Genomic DNA, 19,852 nt, shown 5'->3' on the forward strand with positions numbered 1-19,852 from the left:
ATGGGGTGGACCCGGCCGGGTGTGTCCTGCCCTGCCCTTGCGGAGTCCCCCGGGCCCGGCAGCCGCTGTGCGGAACTCACGGAGAGGAAGCTCGGGAGCCTGTCCTGTCAGACTGGCCGCGGTCCGAGCATCGTCCTGCTGCTCTTGGAGGAACAGAAGCCTCGCATTCACCCGGTATTTGGGACAAAAAGAGCCACCCCCCCTACGCCTCCGCCCCCGGCCGCAGCTGGGCATTGCCACACTGTGTCTGCAAACACCGCCGCGATTTTCTTATTATTATTCTGGTGCTCGATTAGGTGACTGAGGAAAACACCCCTGTGAGCAGAAAGGGAAGCAAAATGGCTTCAGAGCAAATCCCTTGTCCCACAAGGTCATGAGATTTTACTGGCACTGAGGGGCCCAGCATTCCCTGGCTTCCAGCCTCCCTGCTGCAGTAGGATCTTTGGGAATCCCATGACGGCATGAGGAGGACTTCACCTGTGTTCTGCCAAATATCCTCAGCTCTGCATATCACACCAGCCCCAAAACAGCACCCTTTGTGGTTTGGGTAATACCACTGCCTAAACAGCCCCTTGTCAAATGCTGTGATGTGTACGTAGCTGCTCCAAAATGCTCCCACAAGTTGCATATTTTATTATGCCATCGGGCAAGAGAAATTACCTTATCCTTAACACAAATGGACCAACTTACAATGTCCAGGAGGGATGGACAAAGTCTGTGACCAGGACTCTGTAGATGCTTTACCTCAGGATATGGGACAGGTGGGACAAAGGAGGCGAATGAGGAAGAGGAGGTCCCTGAGCAAACTCATGAAGTTCAGATCCATATAGTGACTTCTCCTAGTGCCAGCAGTAGCCAGTTTTGTGTTTGATTTTTCTGTGCAACGTCAATGAGAGCAACTTGAAGCTGTTAGGAGAGGTTTAGGTTGGATGGTAGGGAAAGGTTCTTCACCCAGAGGGTGTTTGGACACTGGAACAGGCTCCCCAGGGAAGTCACAGCACCCAGCCTAGCAGAGGCCAAGAAGTTCTCAAGTGTGATTCTTGAAGTTGTCCTGTGCAGGGCCAGGAGCTCTTCTTCTGTGACCCTTGTGGTCCTTTCCATCTCAGGAAAGTGTGTCTTTCTGTGATTCTATGAATTGTCTCTGCCTCCTGCCTGCACTCACAGGGAAGGCTGCTGTGCCCTGCAACTTTCCTGCAGCAGCTCCTTGCAGCATTTTGTTTTGTTCCTCACTTGGAGCTTGTTGTTTACACATATTCAGTAGCCACGGGCTGCCATGCAAGTATGTGTTCAATACTGTGCTGATACTCTGCTCTCAGGAGTCAATGGGATCAGAGAGGTCCTCCCAGTAAATCTCATTCCACATACAGGTTGTGCCCTCCACTCATCCTTTGCAAGGTGCTGGCTGAGCAGCTACTGCACAGCTTTTGAGCTATCCCACATGACAGGTGATGCACAGGTAATGAAGCAGGAGTGGAAAGTGAGAGCAGCAGCCTTTTCATGCCACAGCTGATCATTTGCAGCATACAGTTTTGTTAAACTCTTAACGACAGGGCAATGAAGAGACAAAGAAGAAAAGTGCTTTTTCTCTGCAACAGCACCTGCAAATCTCAGGCCGAAGATTTGTTTCCAGTGGCAGACAGCCTAATAAATCTGGACTGTCACAGCCTGGTAGCTGGTCTCAGCTTTTGCTCCGGCATGGGAATTGCTTGCTGTGTTACTGATAAGAGGGATCCAGTTACAGCTGGGATCTAAGTTTCTGTGAGGGCAGGGAGAGGTCCTGGGCATCCACATCCCAGCTGCTGCCACTGCTTGACTTTCAGAGACAAATGAGTTATCCTGAAATCTGTGTCTTTATCAAGGGCCAGCACAAATGAGACCTGTGGGGGAGAGCAGAGAGGGAAGATCCCGGTGCAGACCCAGAAAAGTTAGGCAAACCTGGATGCATTACTGCAGTTTATGCTCTGAAGATCGGTGCTGTGTTTTGGTAGTCCAGCTTATGCCCGATTGCCCCAGGTTTCCTAGAACATGACTTCAGTCAGGTGTCTAGCACTTGCTCAGTAAGGGCATTGCTACCCTTCTTTCAGAGGAGGACTTTATGCTGTGTTAGTCCCTTTCTGGCTGCAGTGTTGCCTGGAAGCTGCAAGGGTCCAGAGCACAACAGTGCCTCCTAGAACAGTGTGGGAAGCCTCAGCAACAGCACCTCATGTACCTCATGGTATGTCAGATACAGATCTGCATGGAAACCCCAGCAGCCCTGCTGTCCTGCTTATAAACAGGATTTTTAGAGGTTGATTATGACCTGCATGGTGCTGACCAGACCTGGCCATTTAAAAGGTGCAGGTCCCGATGTCACATCTTGTTTGCCAGAGTTTAACAGCAAATAAAGAGCATGGGTAGAACACAAGTACCCTCATACCTGTCCCACACTAGGTTGTCTCGCTAGGTTCGGGTTTCAAAGATTTCTGCCAGCAGATATTGAATCCATTTGGCCTGGCAGTCTGGTAGTCAAGTTTATTGGCAGGCAGACCAGCAAAAAGTGTGTCTTTAGCCTGCCTTTTCCCTGGCTGTGGAAGAATGCAATGTCCCTCCCTTCAACCACTGTTGCCTGTGGCAAATGACTTGTATTAGGGAGGATTATTAGCTGGTAGCAATGTCCACAAACAAAAAAAAGTATTGTTTTCTGCTCCTGTGCATTGCAGGTGCCGCAGTCTAGGTGGTTCCTGAGACGTGGTCTGATTTTCCCAAATTTGCCTCAAAGAGGCTCACAAGTGATGCCCACTGCACTGGCAGCTGCCTCGCTGTCTCGCTGTCTTGCTTAGGGAGGGTGGAAATCCAGCTAATTTAGCATTTTTGCTTAATTACCACTGTTCACTTTTGTGAGTGGGGAAAATGAGAGCTAAGAGTGATGCACTCAAAATCTGTCTGGCTGCAAATACACACCGAGTGCAGCACAGACTGGAACAGTCATCCCTCAGATACATCACACAGAGCAAAAGACCTAATACATTAAAGTACACTTCTATCTGTAACCTCTTCTAGTCCAGCTGCCTGAAGGAAGAGAGAGTAACAGAATAAAATAAGTAGATTTTTCTAGTTAACATAAATCTGACTTTGTTATATAGCAAGTCAGATTTTTCTTCTGAAGTCTGCAATTTGATTTGGGGGCAGGAAGGCACTTAGGATGTTACTAGATTCTCTACAGTGGCATAAAGACTCTTGATTTCCGTTACCCTTTTTTTTCCTGTAATGTCCTTGAGTTTGTTGCACATCTTTAGAAAAGCCTGGGGTTACCATGGCAGGCTGCCCACGAAGGTGGCATCCGGTGGAAACCACAGTCTGAACCCTGTGGTTTGTGATGGGACTTTGTGGAGTGCCAGTGCACAAGCTGTCCCATCTGTGCTTTAGCTCAGAACTAAGTCAGCTTTTTAAAAATCAGAGCTCATGCTCTGAGCTCATGCTTACCACAGGTTTTACTTCCATGTACTGCTGTGTTTGAACAGCAGAGTTTCACTCACCAGATCTCCCCTGGGGTTTTAAGAAGTAGGGCCACCCATTTTTCACTTACTTCCCGCACTGGTGTCATCCGTGGCTCCTACTCACTGTCTGTCTCTTTTCCAAGTGCTCAAAGGTTGGGCAGCACGGAGCTTTGAGCAGCTCCATGAATCAGGGTGGGTTGGTTTTACAGGTTGTTCTGCCTGAAGTGAAGGCACCTTGCTGTGCCCTTGCACAGGGACTGGCTGTCCCCAGCTCAGGCTGGGCTCTCACTTTGAGCGCTGCCGGGGTCATCATCCCATGGCATGGAAGTGCTTTTCTTCTCTTTGAAGTAGCCCAGACTTACTGAGCCCTTCACTGCCAATGACATAATTTAATGGGTTTTGTGGTGAGGTTTGAGTTTATGAGAGGGTGAAAAAAAGGTTTTTCATCACCAGCAGGCTTCCAGGATCCTTCTGAAACAATCCCTGACTGCTGCCAGGATTGGTTTTGTTGTAATATTAATGATCTCTCAGGGTAGCTTGAGTTTCATAAACATGTCTTTTTAATTATTCAGATAAGAGTAGCCAAGGTATAGATGCAAAACAGTAATGCTGTGTTTCAGTTTGGATTTGGAAAAGGAACTAATGATACCTTAATGACATAAAAAGGTACCAATGCATAGAAAATGCAGAACATCAAGAATCTAAACTACTTCAGTGCTATATGGAAGTGTCTGTATGTAAGTCCACATTAAGTGCAATTCCAGCAGTTCTCCAGAGTTTACTTTGCACTTGCTGGTAAACAAAGCCACTTTCTGAGGCAACACATACCCTGAGACTGCCCTGAATAATGTAACTCAAGTTCCTTGCTTTCATGGGGGAAAAAAAAGAAAAAGCTTTGCATGAGACCTCGTCTGCTTTCTGCAGGTGGAAGTACTCAGGCTGGTATCTGATATAGATGACTGCTACTCAGCTGACAGACCCACAGTCTCACAATTCTTCAGTTGTTTTTAATTTTATTACTCTGTTTTACGAGCTTTTTGGACAACTGGCAACCCTCCCAATGTCATGGGGGCAGTTACATGATTTATAGTTAGGTCTTTAATATAAAACTTTCTCAATAGAAGAATAATGTTGGGAACCTGCTACAGATTGCTTGCCATAGCCTGCTGCAGTGGTTCCCAGTCTTTGCTCATTTATAGGTGCTCTCTGATTTACAGCATCCCCAGAACAAGTAAGATTTCAGTACATACTGCCATTACTTGGTTGGCATCTCAGTTCATATTTAACTAATAATAGAGATATATGAAGCTTTTGCAGATTTTCTTAGCATATTTCCTTTCTTTACCATATTTACTTTTTTCAAGAGATCTATATGTTCTTCAGATTTTCAGGGAAAATTAGTTGGTTCAATTCATCTGCCTTAGATTTGCTTGTAAGCAGCCTAAGGTGGTAATAGAGGTAAAAGCACTGGCTACTGCAGACACTGCAAAATGGAGCAGTGTACCATTAGGGAAAAAAAAAAACCCTGCCAATCCAGAGCAATCGGGCCACAAAATGGGAAGAGATCATTCCAGCATGACACATTTGTCTGCAAATAAACTGTCAGCTGAAAGCAGTGGGAGGGGAATGAGAAGGGATGGGTAAAGGGAGGAGGAGAGACCTTTCCAGAGGCCATATTCCTGAGGCCAAGGCTGTGCTTTCATCTCCCAAGAGCTCTGGAAATAAAGACAGATGGGAGAGACAGTGGCAGAGCCAAAGGCCTGCAGTCTGCATCCTCCAAGAAGGTGAACTGTTGAGCACTGTAGAACGTAGGAGGATTTTGGTTCATTATAAATTTGTGTCTGGAAAAAAATGCTTGTTAAGTAATCCTGTAGACAGAAGCTTTTTCCTTATCCACAGGTAAGATTCAATAAGGGAGAGGTGCTGCACAACCCACATGGGAATGCTGCCCTGCCCTGACAGGCCAGGTAAAGTTTCTTTCATTAGCTGCCATTAAGTTTTTCAGCCTGTGTAGCTTCCTCCCTTAGTTATCCTTACAAGGGACATAATCTCATCTGACAGCACCTTCAGAAACTTCAGTGTCTTCATCTGGGGCCTCACACTTCTTCTGGAGAAGGCAAAAATAAGGTTTCTCCAGAGCCCTTCATCTTCAGCCATAGCAGTGTGACCCAAACCCCATCCTACACACACATATTTCCTCTTAGCAGACACCTTTGGTTGGCAGCTTTGGCAGGACTTTTCTTACTATGGTGTACTGAGAAATGCTGTTCTGGTGATTCTAAATTCTAAATTCAAGGGGTCGTTTTTTCCTGGCTGCAGAACAGAGACCTTTGGACAAGTCCATGGTCAGAGAAAGCCTCAGTATTCCAAAGTTTTGTGCTCTTGAGAGGTTAGATGGTCTTGCTGTTGGGATTGGGAGGGCTGAGAGGAGGATAATGAGCACATACCTCTCTTTGACATCAACAGGCAATGTGGCAGTGCTTTGTTTAGAAAGAACAGCATAGGGGTTTACTGGTTTTTAACATCTCTGAGTGTGTGAGAGACAGACACAGTGCTCAGTGTTCCTGCAGCAGCAGCGAGCATTGGGTGGCTGTGGGCGTGCCCATCCAAGTCAGGATCTCCCCAGTTACAGCTGGGACCAGGGCAGGGAGCACCCCAAAGGGGTCCCCCAGGGATAGCAGGGTCCTGTCAGTTCTGTAAAGCATAGCTTGGAGGTGGAGCAAGGAAGGCAAGGTGCTGAGCTGCCCCTTCTACAACAGCTGGAAGGCAAAGCCCCGTGTGTCAGTGCTGGGCCTACGCTCCATCACAGGGCATTTGAGGTACATCTGCTGATTCACATTTGAGTTGGATACATCCTTCTGAGGTATCCTTTATTGTATGTTTCATTTACTTTAATTATTTTATGTCTGCAGGTTGTATGTGCATATTCTAACTCAGGAAAATAAACACCATATCATTTTCTCTATCTTCTACTATTGTAAGTTTTTATAATACAGCTGCCATACAAGGCAATGTTAACAATTCAATCTCCCAGCTATTTTGGGATTGTTTCTGATGTTTGGTTTTTTTTTTTTTTGGGTTTTTTTTGTTTGGGTTTGTTGTCTTGGTGGTATTTTGGTTCTTGCTTTTTGGGTTTTTTTTGTTGTGTTTTTTTGGGTTTTTTTTTTGTTTCTTTGGTTGGTTTGGGGTTTTTTTTGGGGGTTTAATATACCTCATGAGAATGCAACAGATTTTTCAGATTTATTAATGGAACGCTAATGGTCTTCACAATCCTTTTAGGAAGAAAAAAATATATCTTTTTAGAACAAGTAAGTGAATATTGATCATATCACTGGAGTGACTCCATGAGGGAGTACAAGCACAATAAAATGGAGATCAAAGTATATATCCTGAATTCCTAATGCACTGAGAGGTGGCTGTGCAATTAATGCTTGTTTGAGTCAAGGCAGGTCAGGTGATTTTACAGTCTAGGTGAAATCCCAGCCCTTCTAGCCCTATATTCTAATGTAACATGACATTTTATATTGCTTCATTGGAACACGTGTCAATAAAAATAAGGTTTACCATCAGCACAAACTTTAAGTGATTAGAATTTTGTCCTATGACCTGTAGAACATTGTGAATTTGAAATCTGTCTGCAACTCATGATTAGTAAGTCACCACCTTTCCTTCTAGGAGCTCAGCAAGGGTGTAGGCATTTGGAATGAGGCACTGGAGGTTAATGTGCAAAAGCAAGTGGGAGGCTGTGAACTCCTGAACTTTTATGCTTCAGCCTGACACAGAGCCACTCTCCATCATCAGTAGTTCCATCAGTAGTTCCTCTTCAAAGGCACACTAGAACCAGACTGCTCTCTCTACACCTCTGCTTCACATTTCTCCTCTCCATCAGAATCATACTTATCTTCCAGGCATTGCTCATACTCCTTCTATTTCTGGCTTTTCAATGCTCTCTCCCATTCCAGGCACCACTCCTGGGCACCTCTCAAACCCCTGCAAATGCAGTGTCAGCACCCACATAGGAATTCATGTTCTGTCTCACTTTTTCTCCTCCAGTCTGCTTCATCAGGCTAATTACAGACACTGAGTCTTCTGACTTCTGAACTTCTAGACTGCATGGGATTATTCCTTTCAAGCATTTATTAAAAGCATATGGAAAATAAGTTTATTTGTTTGTTGCCTTTATTTTTAATTAAAGCTGAGATTTCAACAGTGTGAAAAACTTCAGAATCCATTTTCAGAAAAACTTCCAACAAGATATTCATTATTCTTAGCTCACAGCCACTGTGCAATTCCTTTCCCACTCCTTTCTCTCTCTTTTTTCCATCCCCAAGGAACCTGACACGGGGTTTTAGTGGAAATGTAGAGGCAAGAAATTGTCAAGTCCTGCAAAAATGGCCATGAAATGTCACTGGACCACAAAGGAACAATAGGCAATAAGATGGCATAATGGGAACCATGGAAACTTCCAGTTGTATTTTTATTTGAAAAGGGGATTAAATGCTGATCTCCTCTGAGACTCTCATACTACTCCAGTTGGGCTTGAACACAATTAATGTGTCAATTATTATCTGAATGTGATGTTCCACAAGACAGGCTGAGCCAGCCTAAAAGCCTACTGCCCCTCAAGGGGCTGTTCTGTCCCATCTTCTCCCTCCATTTACTCCCAGTGCTGACCCCCCAGATGGCACTAGTCCTCCACAGTGGGAAAATTCAGCTCCCTGAACAGCACAACCACCAGCAGTATCCCAGGGAAACATAATAAAATAGGAAAGAAAGCAGAAAAAATTTTACACCTCAGACAATAATCAGTCTGAGCAAAGAGCTGGGACTGTGACCATGTAGAGCAATGTGGGAGAGATGAAACAACACAAGCCAAACCACAGCTGAATAGCCAAGAGCACCCAGAACACCATTGTTTGCTCTGCTGGATTTTTTTTTCAGGATCAGCTTCTTACTCTGATTTGTTTTGTTGCAGGAATAAATGGCTCGTGATAGGAGAGTCAAGGGTATACAACCAGAAATAAACATAGAGGGTGAAAAAGACCAAGCCCCAAATACAGTTTTTTCCCTATCCCAAAGCAAGAATCACCTCTTGCCTCACCCCTAGTCCTGGGTGCATGCCTGCTGCAATGACATTGCAATGGCTTTTTTCACCTCCTACCACCACTGTTCCTGTAAGCATTGAAGCTATGGCTGCATAAACATGAACAAGCTGTAAAATGAAAGACAAAACATTTGCAAATTCATTTTATTTAAATTCTGTCCATTTCAATAGCATCTATCAAATTTCTGCAGCAGCTGGGCTAACAGAAGTGTGAAAATGTCATTGGTTTTCTAGGCTTTTAAGAAAGATTTTAAGAAAAAAGTTTCTGGAGCATAAGTGCATAGTACATATTCACAGCACAGTACTGATTTAGATTACTCTGTACCAGTTGGACATTTATGAAAAAGGTAGGGATGTAAACCACCAAAACCTGTTCACAAATGTAGGATATTTTTGTACCATTTGTTATCTCATTGAAAAGATTTCTACCGCATTCTATCATTCCTGCATTTAAACAAGACTGTTTTAAACAGTGGGATAAGATATAGTCAGAGTAGTTAGGATAATCCCCAGGAGAAGAAAACTGAGGGATAAGGACTGGGGATGGAGTACATCAGGACATCTGGAAACATACTAAAGGTACAAGGAGTTGTTCAAGCAGTCCCAACTCATTTGTCCACACTGCTCTCAAAACTCTCCGTTTGACAGGGCTCCAATACACATGTACAATATTACATGCTTCTGGTAAGGTTTTTGTCAAAACCAGAGGTATCCATGGTTAACCAGGTCTGTGTGCTTGTGGTTTAAATGCCAACCACTGTTCATTAGGTACAGGATCCCTCTTGTGAGCTTGGACAGAGAACCCAGGCAGCATCAAAGGGTTTTTTTTCCCATGTGCAATAGAAACAACAGTGAAAAAAGCAAAACACAACACCCTTTCCCTAGGTGGTTCACAGTTTAATGAAAAACTGCAAGAAAGTAACAAGTAATTCACTTTAGAATTGGACTTAATCCATGTGTGTCCCTCTCAACTCAGAATATTGTGAATCTATGAAGTGAGGAAAAATGGAAAGGATGAGAAGGCCAGGATAACAGCTAGTCACACAAGCATCTGGACTTAGGGTTCCTAAATAAAACAAAGATCAGCTCTTTCTGTGACAGTTTTATAACATTATTTTTATTTCACTTGACAAGTCTCAAAACAAATCAGTGGAGGAGGGACTGCCTCATGGGGGGTGTTTCTTGTTGGCTACCTCAGGAACCTGTCCAGGTCTCAGTGCTTTACAGAGCTGCTGGCAAAATTTGAAACAAGAGTCATACAGTTGTAGTGATTTAGATTGATGTTGGTAATTTGGTTAGGGGAACTCACTGGAGCACATGGTTTAACACAGTGGAACACAGTTAAGGGCAAAGACTACTGGTTATCTCTTTTGACTCCTCATTTTCTTCCAGCATCACTCCTCTCCTGAACACTGTGCACCACACTGCATGCATGACCAATGGAGCAGAGACTCCTTTGCAGGAGAAAGGCAGACAGGGAATGATGTATTCCTCCTGTGGACAGCATTAGTGAAACCATTAATGAATTGCTGCCAGTTCCACCGCCATGCTCCAGAAACAATGTTTACCACAAAAATTCACATGAACTTGGAAACTCACATGTAGCAGTAAGAGCTGTAGAGATACTCTTAGACCACTTACCTAAGAGAAAATTAAGGGGTGACAACTCAAAATTGCAGCTTATAGAGGTACTTAAGTGTAAAAATGAGGATGTTAGGACATCACTGGTAAGGTTCCAAGGTTAAACCACTTCAACTGATGAACCTTTGGAACAATTTCTTTACTGGTGCAGTGGATTCTCCATCACTGAACTCAACATGATGAATCTTCTTCTCAAAGGCAAGATACAGCCCACAGAAATATTATGAAGCAGAACTTATTGTCATGGAAACAATTGCACTAGATACTGCTTCTTAATCTTTATTTGCTATGAATCACTATTATTTCCATTATAAATTAACTATATTCTTCTGGGCATCATCAAATCCATCAGGAAACTTGGATCTGAAGGCAACATGCAGATACAGCAAAGCGGGAAGAATGCAAATGCATAAAAAAACTAATGTAGCCCACCACACCTTTCGAGTAGGAGAAATGCACAAGCAACTAAAACAGGGAGAAAAATGAGGGGGAAAAAAAAGTTTCATTTTCATCCCTACAAACAAAAACAAGACACCTTTCCAGCTGTGTACAAGCTGAAAGAAAAAGGAGAAAGAAGGAAGGAGATGCTGTCATAGACACACACATGACACTGTATTTAGAAAGTTCTGTTTCATTGTAAATGACTTTTCTTTACCTGGGCTCTAGAACATTAAGAATAGGTATGGCAGCTGTTATAGGACAGACTGCTAATGTGTCATTCTTCTAGCATGGAGCTCTGGTTGCTTAGTAAAATTTTACCTGCAGCTTCTCTTTATTTGGGCAGAGGGAGAAAGTTGAAAAATAGGCACAGAAACAAGTATCTTTATGGTGAAGGGGTTTTCACAGCTGAGGAGCTTTGGTCTCAGAGACTCTTCCATTTCACAGTTACAGAAAGAGCAGAAACAGCAGGACTCAACAGTAAAAGTTTGCTATTTTGTTTCCCCTGCTCAGAGAGAAAGGTGTATTACAGAAAAAAGGTCCCTGTAGATCTTAAGTGTTTCATATATTTTTACAGAGTATCTTAAATACTTAAGGCATTTTATTTATTGTACAGCATTGTGGTTTTTAACTCACTCTACATCTATGCCATTATTCTGTGGAGAACTGAGTCCCAGCAGGACTGAAAACACCACCACATAATAAAGATCCCTCCAAGCTACCAACAGAATAACTTGCATTTCCCTGTCCAACAATTTGAAACTACTTTCTCATGAAAATACTTATTCTTTAAAAGCTTTGCTCATTTCAATCTTAAAACATTCCTGAGATAGTGGGCACTTGATTTTTTTGAGACCGCCCTAAGTATTTGGTCAAAAATAGCACGTGTATTATTGATGCAAACAGGAAGCTTGTTGTTGGCAAAGGTTTTATTGTGTCCATCTGAGTAAAAGCTCGCTTTCTGTTCTGGTGACAGTCCATCAGCACACAGTCAGACAGCGCTGTCTGGGACAGTGCCAGCTGTGCCAGCTGTGGCTGAGTGCTGTTGAACATCTGTCTCTGGCAGGGTGTCTGTGGCGTGTGGCTGTGGGGGAGGCCCAGCCCTGACGGCGTGCAGCGCGTAGTTCAGGCTCGTGCTCTGCACCCAGCTCCAGGAGCCCGACAGCGGATTGTACAACATCCCCTTCATGCTCCTCACTGAAAAGCCATCTGGAAAAGAAAGAAGCCACATAAAGCAACAGATGTTCTTAAATATTGTAGGTCACTGCAACATCAAAGCTCTTCAGAACAGCAAGTCTGAAACATGCTTCTTCCTCTGGGCTGGGGGGGACGCTGGCCTTTGTCAGACACTCCCACATGCAGTGCCACTGGCATCACTGGTGACAGCAGGTCCTGCTCCTGGCAGTGGCTGCAACAGCTCTGTGCCAGGCCCTGCACCAGCAGCAGCTACAGGGCTCTGCTAAAACCCCAGCCTCACACCTCCCCATCTGGCTGACTGGTAATGTTTTCTGGAGGTGGAGACATGCTTCAGGTTGACATCACACACCCCAAAATCAAAATCTGAGGACATCTTTGCAAGCATTCTTCAGATTCCCTTTAGGAATGGAAAAATGTAAGAAAAAGGCAGATGAATGCCATCAAGGACTCAGTGCAAAGAAAGAGTGATTTATCACTCCCAGCTGAGCAGCACTCAGTTCACTGCATGGATCTGCTGTGTCCCAGCAGGATACAGGATGGAAGGCAGAAAACAAACACCCTATCAAAACTAATCATTCCACTGCACCTGCTTCTCCTTTCAAAGGAAGAACTGAAAAAAACCACCAGCATGTGAACTAGTATTAGTCATATTTCTTATGGCATCACTGCAAAGTGCCAGGAAAAGACCTTGCCAAGACAATAGCTCCACTCATACTTCAGCTTCTTTGCAGTGAACTAGAGCAAAGTGAAATATTTGGTGAGAGGGTTTTAAAGCATCTGTGGTGAAGGAGGGCAATGGGCAGAAGTCTTCCCAGCTCATTGCTTGGTCTATTTTAAAAGCAATCAGACCAGGCTAACTTAATTAGAAATAATTAAAATCAGTATCACAGAGTTTCTCAAGAACTGACTAATGAATTTGTGGTAGGTTTCATCTTCACATTTTGGAAGAAATCTTTTAGTAACATAGCATGAATAGAGAACACGGAGCAGCAAACCAAAAATAAAAACGCCTCCTCCCAAAGGAAAGGCGACAAACAATGCAGTGGCAGCAGTGCAGCCCCAGAGTGCCAACACAGTTAATTCCTCAAACCTGACCTAGAGCTTATGAACCACTTCAGAGCATACATTCTGTCACCAGAACAATGGAAAACACTGGAGTTTTTTATTTAGGCTATTAAACAGAGGACAGCTGCAACAGTGATTTTGTTCAAGTAATCACTGCATTCTTAGGATTCAATTTAATTTATTTTATGCAAAATCCAGTAAGCAACAGAGTCTTTAAACTAGGAACCATACTCTTAATACATGACTGTCAACTCAGGCAGGAAAAGCTGTGTATTGTTGCTAGCACTCACCCCACCTAACTTATCCCTTTGCCATTTCTACAGGGACCATTTGGATTTCTCTCTCCATTCCCACCATCTGGCCTGAAACTTACTTGATTCCAGGAGACGCTCCAGCTCTTCAGGGGGAACAAATTTCTCCCATTCATGTGTTCCTTCTGGTACAATCCCCATTATTTTTTCTGCAACCACAATTCCCAGGACATAGGACAATTGTGTTTTATTGATTGTCGTAATGAATAAAGAACCTTCAGGCTAATTAAAATATTAAAATGTTCAATTAGAAGAATTTTTTTGGTTTTTTTAAATTGTAAATTTTATCACATTAAGACAAATAATTTGTCTATGTCAAAGTCTACACAATGCAAGACTAAGAAGTAATTTCATCCCAGGATAGATATTTATAACATTTTATTACAAGAAAGAATATAATTTTTTCTAACAGTATGTCTCAGGAATCTTCAAAGAATCAACATAATCAGGTCTTGGATGGCCTAAAAACTATTCCCTAGCCCAAAGAACACCTAGAAAAGTCACTTACCATATTTTCTGCCCAGGAAATGGATAAATAAAAGGTATTAATCACATACAATATCTATTGTTAAAAAAAACCAAACCCAAAACAAAAAAAGACAAAAATCCAACTAAGCAAAAAACCAAAATAAAACCACAAACCACTTTTTTAATTGAAACCAAAGTAAAATGTGAAATACTTTCTTAATTTCTGAGACTGCTGAATGCCATGCCATGCTTGTTTTAATAATTACATGGGCAAAGAAACAAAGCCAGAAAGTCCTTAAAGGACTGTTTGTTAGAAATAAGGGACAATTTCTTTGTCCCTAGCAAGCTAAAAGTTAGTAGTGCATTCAACTGAAATAATTAATATTTCTTCTGATGACCAGAAAGACAAAGAGATCAAAGAAAAGCTCCCACTTTTGTGCTGAGCTTACCATCCTTCTTGGCAAATGAACTAGTATCAAAAGGAATAACCACCTGATTATCTACAAAGCTTAACTAGGAACCTTTAAAAGCAATCCAGGATCTCATCTGATGTGATGCTAGTGCTGGAATAAAATCTTGTGTCAGAAACATTATTACAGAGCTCCCATGCAGTCTGAGCCACAGCTGTCCATCAACAGCAGCACTGCCACATTTTCTCTCACCTGCGTGAAATCAGATGCACCCAGATTCCTTAAGGCCCTGATGCAATGCAAACCTGCAATGTTAGGTAATGCCTTAACACTCTTCTGAGGCCAAGTTGGAGAAATAAATTTCCCCTAACTGTGGTTACTGAATTTGGGAAGATGTATTTGCATCATAGAGAATAACGGAAGCCACTTCTAGAACTTCTATGCTTCTGACTTAGTGGAGAAATGTGTGCAGATGTGTTTTCACACTCTTTTTAAAAAGCCACAACATTAAAAGAGAATAAATATTCCCAATAATGAAAGCAAAAACTCTCTTACCTTTAACACCTGAGAGCAACACTTGATAAACATTTCAAGGTCAGCCACATGCTCCACTACTTCAGAAGCTACAATTACATCAAAGGTTTCCATAGAATCTTCCACAATCTCCTCCAGTGAACTGGACTTGTACTGTATTCTCTCGGCCAGGACCGGATCAAATGACTTGTGCCGATCTGCTGTTCTAATGTTGTCCTCCACAGGATCAATTCCAGTAACTGAAGCTCCCAGTCTGCCTAAAGGCTAATAAAAAAGAGTGTAATTTATTCCCTGCATGAAAACAATTTACTTAAAGGTTTCTGAAACTTTGCAATGTACATACAAGATGCAGAATGCATCAACAAAAGACAAACAACAGTAAATTATGAGCTCTGATCTGGCAGTTTTATTTTAAATGTTTATTAAAGCAAAAACACCTCTAGATTTGGGAAAGGTGGTGTTAATTTTCTTAGAAAATTATATAGTGGACTATACACATATCTAAATTGTCTTTTAGAATATTTGTTCTCAATTCATTTTGTTACAGCAAATAAAGATTTCTTCCACTACTACTCTCTGATACAGGAAAAACAAATTAATTAAAGGGGAGAAAACAATGCCCTATTTAATTACTGTCATTACTTTCTTCAACATCCACCTGTAATGGTAAATCCTCATATCTTTTTAATGGTTACTTAATATGTGATTATCTCTGGGACTTTCTCACTGCTGAGAACTAAACACTGATGTTTACTAGGATAGCATCAGCCTTGGCTGTCACTCAGGTTTCTCCAGTGTCTTCTTACTCCAAGGTTAGCACCTTAGTCATCACCTCTTCTGAAACTGACACAGGCTGTAGAACATGACCACATGTATGATATTCCAACCTGAAATTCACCAGTTGTTCAGCCTGAGAAGGTGATACAGCACACCAGTTTTGCCAGCATTGTTGGAGAGACCCCTCTCACAAGACTCAAGATTTTGCTCAAAAGAGGAGAAAAAGCAAAGAAAGAAAACATGGGGGAGATTCAGGGCCCTTTGTAACGCCTCACTTCAGATGCTGAGGAAGTTCCCAGAGTAAGACAGCCAGATCTGTAACCCTAAATTCACAAACCATCCCTAGCCTATTGATGGGACACAACACTGTTCAGAGCCTGTGTGGACAGTGTTCCACCACAAACAGTAACTTCTCAGTCCCAAGTTTGTGCAGACTTCTCTGGAAGCTACTGTAACATCAGCTCCTTTACCACAGCAATCTCTACTGACACAGGAGAGGTATGATTTGGGTGCTTGATGTTATTCCAGGCATTTCCCATGAGATCAAATCAAAGGTGAGAATCCCCACCCCCATGTAAAACACTGAAGATAAGCAGTTCAAATAAATGAATGTGTAAGAACAAGTTCATAACAAAAATTGCTTCTTTGGTAATGAGGATGTCATGATTCCAAGTATTCCTGCCTAGACTTATAAAGTAAAAAAAGAAAAATAAAAGAAGAAATATTCAAGAACTGTTTCATCCTTCTTCCCCTCTCCTTTACAGTGCTTGAAATCTTATTTTCCTGATTTAGAATCTCAGAATTTTAGAATTTCTCATTACCAATTCCCTCATTCTCTGAAAACCACCACCACTATGCTAACCAAATACTCTATGGGGTTTTTTGTATGAATGCACTGCACTCTACTCAGTAACTAACACCTCATAGAAGAGAAAAAGTCCTCCTTGGAGGATTAGAAATCAAGCAGTGTAATTTGTACAACAATTCAAATACCTTGCACGCCTTTTAAGAAGAAAACTCAGAGCTCACTGTTTCTTACCTCACTCAGCAGTCCTCCTCCACAGCCCACGTCAAGGATCTTGATTCCAGAAAGTGGATTTCCCAGCTGATAATTACTACTCATGCTCAACAGAGTATCTCTGGAAGAAAAGGGATGAGATTAAGGCTGAACCCACAAAGTGCTTCAATAAATGCTGTGGTTATCTTGAGTACTGGTAATTAGCTTTTTTTACAGTATTTTCTGAGGTCATACAGAAATAGTACATATAAAAAAAAACTGTCCTTAAAACCATACCTAATAAATGGAACTCTAATATCATTCATAGAATGAAGGGCTGCATATTCTCCTTCTTCATCCCACCACTTATGTGCAAGGAGCTGGAATTTTTTTATTTCCTCTGAATCCACTGATGAGTGTGAAGTGCTGAAAGGTCTCTTCGCAGTGAATCTAAATAATGAAAGCAGAATGTCATTAAACCAATACTAATATTCCATGTCAGCTGAAATATGGGAAAAACAAATACTGCATCAGAAAATGCAAAAAGGTAAAACACATGTTTCTTTAGAGATTTGAGTTACACTTGTTTGGTAGCATACAGATATTATACACTGTATGGGTAACATATCTTCCCAAACAGATGGCTGCATGCCTGTAATTTTTAAGTTGGCAATTAGTAAAACAAGAACAGGCCACATCAAACATTCAAACGTGTGAAATATAAAAACGACTCCACGTGACACTGTCACGAAGTCACGAAGTCAAATTAAATTGCAACAGAAAAAGGTAGCCCTCATCACACAGGGTAATTTTAGCTACAATACTTACATGTTGCTCTTCATTTCAGTCAGAGAAACAGGCAAGGTACTACCAGATTTCAGTTGTCTTTTCCTCTTGGACTCCTGAAGGATATCTCTCAGACCTGTCTGAAAAGACAGATCAGCATGGTCATCTGCATAAATAAAAGACATCGAAATGGAAAGCATCAGCTTTACAAGAAGTCAGAGACAAAACATCTAGTTGTAAGAGTGCTGCTCTAGCTGAATACTAATCATGCAAATCTTTGCACATTTGCTCACTACTGTACTTAGGGAATTGGGGATTAAATAAAAGAATGTATGCTAGTTCACCACCCCTGTACTCCTCAAATGATGTACAATAATTTGTACATAATTTCCATGTTCAGAGATTGAATAGAAAAGAGCTTTTTATGCAACTGAAATGTTTCAGTTAGTGTGAATTTCCCCAAAATGTTTACCCTGACCGTGAGCTGTGCACACACACACACTCAGCGGTGCTGGGTTTATGTGTTGGAAAGAGACATACACAGCTACACACTCATTTTGCATTGTACGAACCGGTAAGGACACCTAAGCAAAAAACCCCTACGGACGGAGCACAGACAGGCCAGGGACAATATCCTGCAATTGCTGTCCGCTCCTGCTCAGCCCACGCTGGCACTGCGAACACTCGCTCGCACCCAGCTGCTGCCTGGTCACCAAGAGCCCCCGAATCACAGCGATGTCTCACTGTACCCACAGTAAAACAACCCTGAAGACGATTTTAGGCCGCAGTGAGCGATGGAGCGATCCAGACACCTCCGGACTGCAAAGGAGGCGGTAGGAGAACAACACCTTCCCGTCCGGCCGGTGCCGGGCTGAGAGTGCCGTGGGACGCGGCCGGCAGCTGCCAGACACCCGCCCGGGGCCGCCGCCGTCCGGAGGCTTGCGGGGCCCGGCTGTGCGGGAGCCGGCGAGGCGAAGCCCCGTTACACCGCCCCTGCCGCCGGCCGCGCCGGGGCCCTCCCTCCGTCCCCCCTCCCGCTCTGCCGCGCCCGCCCAGCGCCCGCTCACCGCCCGCAGCCCCCGGCAGCGCGGCCGCCGCCCGCCGGCGCCGCAGGGCGCGGGTGAGCGCTCGGGCCGCCCCGCCGCCCCACATGGCCGCCGCCGCCGCCGCCGCTCTCGCCCCGCCCCGGTCCGCGGCCGGTGGTGCCGGCTGCCTCGCCGGGCGGGCGCCGGGAAGGTTCCGCCCGGTGCTGGGGCCGGTGCGTATGCCAGCCCCTACCGTGGCACTTGTCGCCAGGGCTTCATCTGGAGCAACTCTGCTTTAATATGTGCCCCGTCATTGCCTTGCCTTGGAACACGAAAAGACCCGCAAGCAGAGGCTCGTTCGGATGACAGAGCGACGAGCCCACAGCTTTCAGCCTCTCCATTACCAAGAAACACACCGGGCTTGTAGGGTACAGCTCAAAGTACAAGAGTCCTCGCTTCGGGGCAGGCTCGGAGGGAAGCGATCCCAGCAGCCGGTACTGCGGCCTGGAGCACAACCTCTGGGCCCCGGCATGGCTGGGCCTGCGGCAGCCCCCTCATGGGAGCCATCCGTGCTGGCCTGGGGCAGCCCCCTCACGGGAGCCATCCGAGCTGACATGCCGCTGCCTCTATGAGAGGCTGCCGTGTCGCGGTTTGCAGATGAAGTCCAGGCTGTGGCCCAGGAACGAGAAGGGTTTCTGCTTTCCCTGCTCCCTCGCAGGCACTGCTGCCCAGGGCACCGAACTGAGGTGAGTGGCCCTGGCAGTTCAGGGCTGATACACACAAATGGAAAAGAATTAAGCACGTTTTTTAGAAGATTCCTTTTTTGACACTTTATTGAGCTGCAGGTCCAACAGGAATGCCCAGTGAAAACCAAAGGTACCTGGAAGGCAGGAGTGCAGAGCAAGGCAAAGGTGAGCCGTGAAGGCCGAGCTGGCAGCGCTCCCGTGCCTGCCAGGCAGATGATCCCAGCCGGGTTCCCTGCCTGGCTGTGCAGATGCTGGCATCCACAGGCAGGAGGCACGGCCTGCACAACGCCAAGGGCAGGAGCATCCTCCGGGCTGCAGGAAATTTGGAGTAGTATAACCAGTCCTGGCTTGACTTCCCTCTAGTGCCAGCCTGCTTTATGAACTGACCTTGCTTGGTAATACAACCCTCACTGCTTGAAATCTGCCTGTTTACAGGTCTCCTGTAAATACAGTATAATTCATGTAGTAATTAAAGTCTGGATTATTTTCTTTTTAAAGCTAAATAAAGACTGCTGAAAAGGCTCAAAAAAGCTTGACAGCAATTAAACATATAGCAAACCTGCTTAGTATGTACCTGCCTCACTTCTCTACTCACCTGAGTATCCAACAAAGCTCACAGTGCACTGGAGTTACGAGTCATTAATAACACCTCAGAGCTACTGAAAGACACAGAGCTCCAACAAATCCTTTATGGATAGTCTCCTTAAGAGATAAAACTAAGCCTTCCTTCAAGGCATGCATCCACATATTTTTCAACTTTATTACTTGGCATTCATTTAGCAAAGCAAATGCAAAATCTGAGCAAGAGAGCCAAACCTTATGTTGCCACTGCTTTTATATTTTTGATTTTAGAATTGCTTACAAGCAAGTAAATACA

At 43.9% G+C, this 19,852-nt stretch overlaps 1 protein-coding gene across 6 annotated transcripts; it reads right to left on the reverse strand.

Moving 5' to 3' along the window:
* Positions 1–10,806: 10,806 nt before the first annotated feature.
* COQ3 (coenzyme Q3, methyltransferase) lies at positions 10,807–18,378 on the reverse strand. 6 transcript variants are annotated; one of them, XM_030946521.1, is made up of 7 exons: positions 18,272–18,378; positions 17,247–17,340; positions 16,716–16,868; positions 16,461–16,560; positions 14,666–14,908; positions 13,295–13,454; positions 10,807–11,868 (listed from the first exon to the last, which is right to left on the reverse strand). In XM_030946521.1, the coding sequence occupies exons 1-7, from the start codon at positions 18,354–18,356 to the stop codon at positions 11,651–11,653; spliced, it is 1,053 nt and encodes a 350-aa protein (XP_030802381.1). In that variant the 5' UTR covers positions 18,357–18,378; the 3' UTR covers positions 10,807–11,650. The 6 variants fall into 6 exon arrangements, with proteins under 6 accessions (XP_030802381.1, XP_030802380.1, XP_030802385.1 ...); XM_030946520.1 differs by having other exon boundaries at positions 17,247–17,370; positions 18,272–18,363; XM_030946525.1 differs by having other exon boundaries at positions 17,247–17,344; positions 18,272–18,356.
* Between the last annotated feature and the right edge of the window lie 1,474 nt (positions 18,379–19,852).

This window comes from Camarhynchus parvulus, chromosome 3, assembly GCF_901933205.1.
Source record: "Camarhynchus parvulus chromosome 3, STF_HiC, whole genome shotgun sequence".
NCBI lineage: Eukaryota > Metazoa > Chordata > Aves > Passeriformes > Thraupidae > Camarhynchus > Camarhynchus parvulus.